Below are 2,276 nucleotides of genomic sequence, written 5' to 3' on the forward strand. Positions count from 1 at the left end.
TAAACCTAGGGGAAACACTGTTTAGGGATTCATTGATTATCTGCTGGAAGTTCTACACTGGTCATTTTAGCTGTCAAATGTTACTAAATACAAATATTATTCTATGAATCGTTCTGCATTCAGTTGTTTTTAACAAATGCTCAAAAATGAGCGTGTGAACACAGGTTTTTTTGTAAATTCACATAAAATACGTAATAGAGTCCAAATAGAATTTTCTTTCGTGCTGGTATATTATGGACGTGTCCGAAAGCAGGGTTTTCAAACAACAATAGTTACTTTTTTTCATATCTGTCACTTGTCTTAAAGCGGGACATGTGCACAAAAACCCACTGGCCCTCAGAAAAACAAGGTGCTATGTGGACACAGGCCGTCGATTGAGTGAGTTCTGTTTTACGACCAGCAGGGTCAAATGACTGTGGTCTGACTGGAGTCTGGTCCCGTTGTGAAGAGTATATTCATTTCATGTTTTGTACATTACTGATTGTAGTAAAAGTCCAAATCCTTGTTGATTTCACTTATTATGTATTCACTTACTATTGACCCTGAGAAGAGGCAGAATAGTATGTCCTCAGTGCTGATCAGAGATGAAGCTGATAAATGAGGGAACTCCTGCATTCATTTGTCCATGGGTTAAATACTGATTGTAACTTTTCTCACTAGAGTCAAAAAGCAGATGAAAGTGTTTGCTAGTGTGAAAGGGTCTCAAGCCAGGGTGCTTCAGGGTGTGTGTGTGTGTTTGTGTGTGTGTGTTTGTGTGTGTTACCTTGCGAGTTCAGTCTTCAGCTTGGCCGTCTCCTCAGCGAGCTGTGTGATGCGTCTCTGCTGAGCTTCTCTCTCAGTGGACAGTTTCTGTCTCTCCTCCACGTCCCCATCTTTCTGCTGGCTCAATAGTTGCTGTAGAGGAATGGTCAGTCAGGTTTAGTGGAGACTTAAACAGCAACTACAGAGTGTTCAAGATACATCTTTAAAAATATAGCTCCATTCAAAATAAATCAACGACTCTAGGGGGATTACTTTAGTCATTGTTATTGCTTTTTATTCTTATTTATATTTGTTTGTGTTTTTCGTTCTTTCTCTTTGAACAAAACACTAGAATGTATCCGGTTACAAAATAATTAATATACATGGCAAGTAAATAACAGATGTGGGTGTGTCATGTGTGACAAATATTGTATTAAAAGATGCAGGTAAACACAGTGTTGCTGCTCCTTGTTGACGCTCACACACACCCATCTGTTACCTGGGTTTTGGCCTTCCAGCGTTTGAGGTCCTCCTCCAGGATCCTCTTGTCGGCCTGCATGGAGCCGTTCTTCTCCGACAGCAGAGACAGAGACTGGTGCAGCGGGCTGATGTCTGACTGCAGCTTCTTAACCTGACACAGATACACAATGATAAAATCAGACAGTTCAATATTCACTTGGTCACTGGCTAAAATGTTTGCAATTCACAATATTATCCTAAAAATCATCACGATATGACTTAAAACTTTAAACGGTAACTAGACCCATTGTAATCACTTTAACCTATTGTTTTGTAAGAACAATATGTGACCCGCTCTATCGAAATCAGTCGGAAGTCGCAATGGCTCATTTCAAAATAAACGTGGATTTGCATTAAAAAAAACTATTTTTTTCGGGGTTCAGGTGTTTTGTTTGATTTTAAACAAACAAAGTCTTGGCTTACAGAATATGAAACTTATTTCCAAAATCACACGATAAATACATTTTTGAAGCTTGTAAAGGGAAGATGACAGCTCTCACTTGCCACTCTGCTGTTCCAGATCGCCGCTTCCCCTCCCTCCGGCTGAAATTATGAATGTAAGCGCATGGTAATTCATAGATACACGGCACGGGTCCGTTACAGTTTTGTTTCATCTGATTTTCAAATAAATACAAGTCTTTGGCTTTTCAAGAATGTTAAACTTGTCTCGCAAATTCAGATGTTTAAATACAACTTTGAAGCTGTAACAGGGCATAATTACAAGGGAGAACGGAGTAAACTTAAGTCAACAGCAGGCAATAACAAAGCCAGTGTTTCTCGTGGAGTGTTTTCCCCCGGGAAAAAAAAACGCAATCACAAACGCAAAAATTACACAAAAACACCGTATATACACCACACTCGCGAGCTTCTCCCGACCAGTAATCCCAACGAAATATCTTCCCTACGTAGTACTATCGATCATTTGCTCTGCTATAATCAATCCAGATCGATGATTTCAGAGAAAAGGAAAGGGCCCTTTTTCTCAAAAAATGATGACTCAGTGACCAGTCATTATA

General features: G+C 39.5%; 1 protein-coding gene across 1 annotated transcript in view; it reads right to left on the reverse strand.

The window, feature by feature from the left end:
- Nucleotides 1–763: 763 nt before the first annotated feature.
- LOC104962239 (nucleoprotein TPR-like) overlaps nt 764–2,276 on the reverse strand; it is a gene marked incomplete at both ends in the record, with an annotated part of 9,041 nt that continues 7,528 nt past the window's right edge. The window contains 2 exons of the mRNA XM_010790662.1: nt 764–894; nt 1,241–1,372. Coding sequence (XP_010788964.1) covers nt 764–894; nt 1,241–1,372 — 263 coding nt within the window. The remainder of the gene's footprint in view (nt 895–1,240; nt 1,373–2,276) is intronic.

This window comes from Notothenia coriiceps, unplaced genomic scaffold (assembly GCF_000735185.1).
Source record: "Notothenia coriiceps isolate Sejong01 unplaced genomic scaffold, NC01 NC01_scaffold00034476, whole genome shotgun sequence".
NCBI classification, from domain to species: domain Eukaryota; kingdom Metazoa; phylum Chordata; class Actinopteri; order Perciformes; family Nototheniidae; genus Notothenia; species Notothenia coriiceps.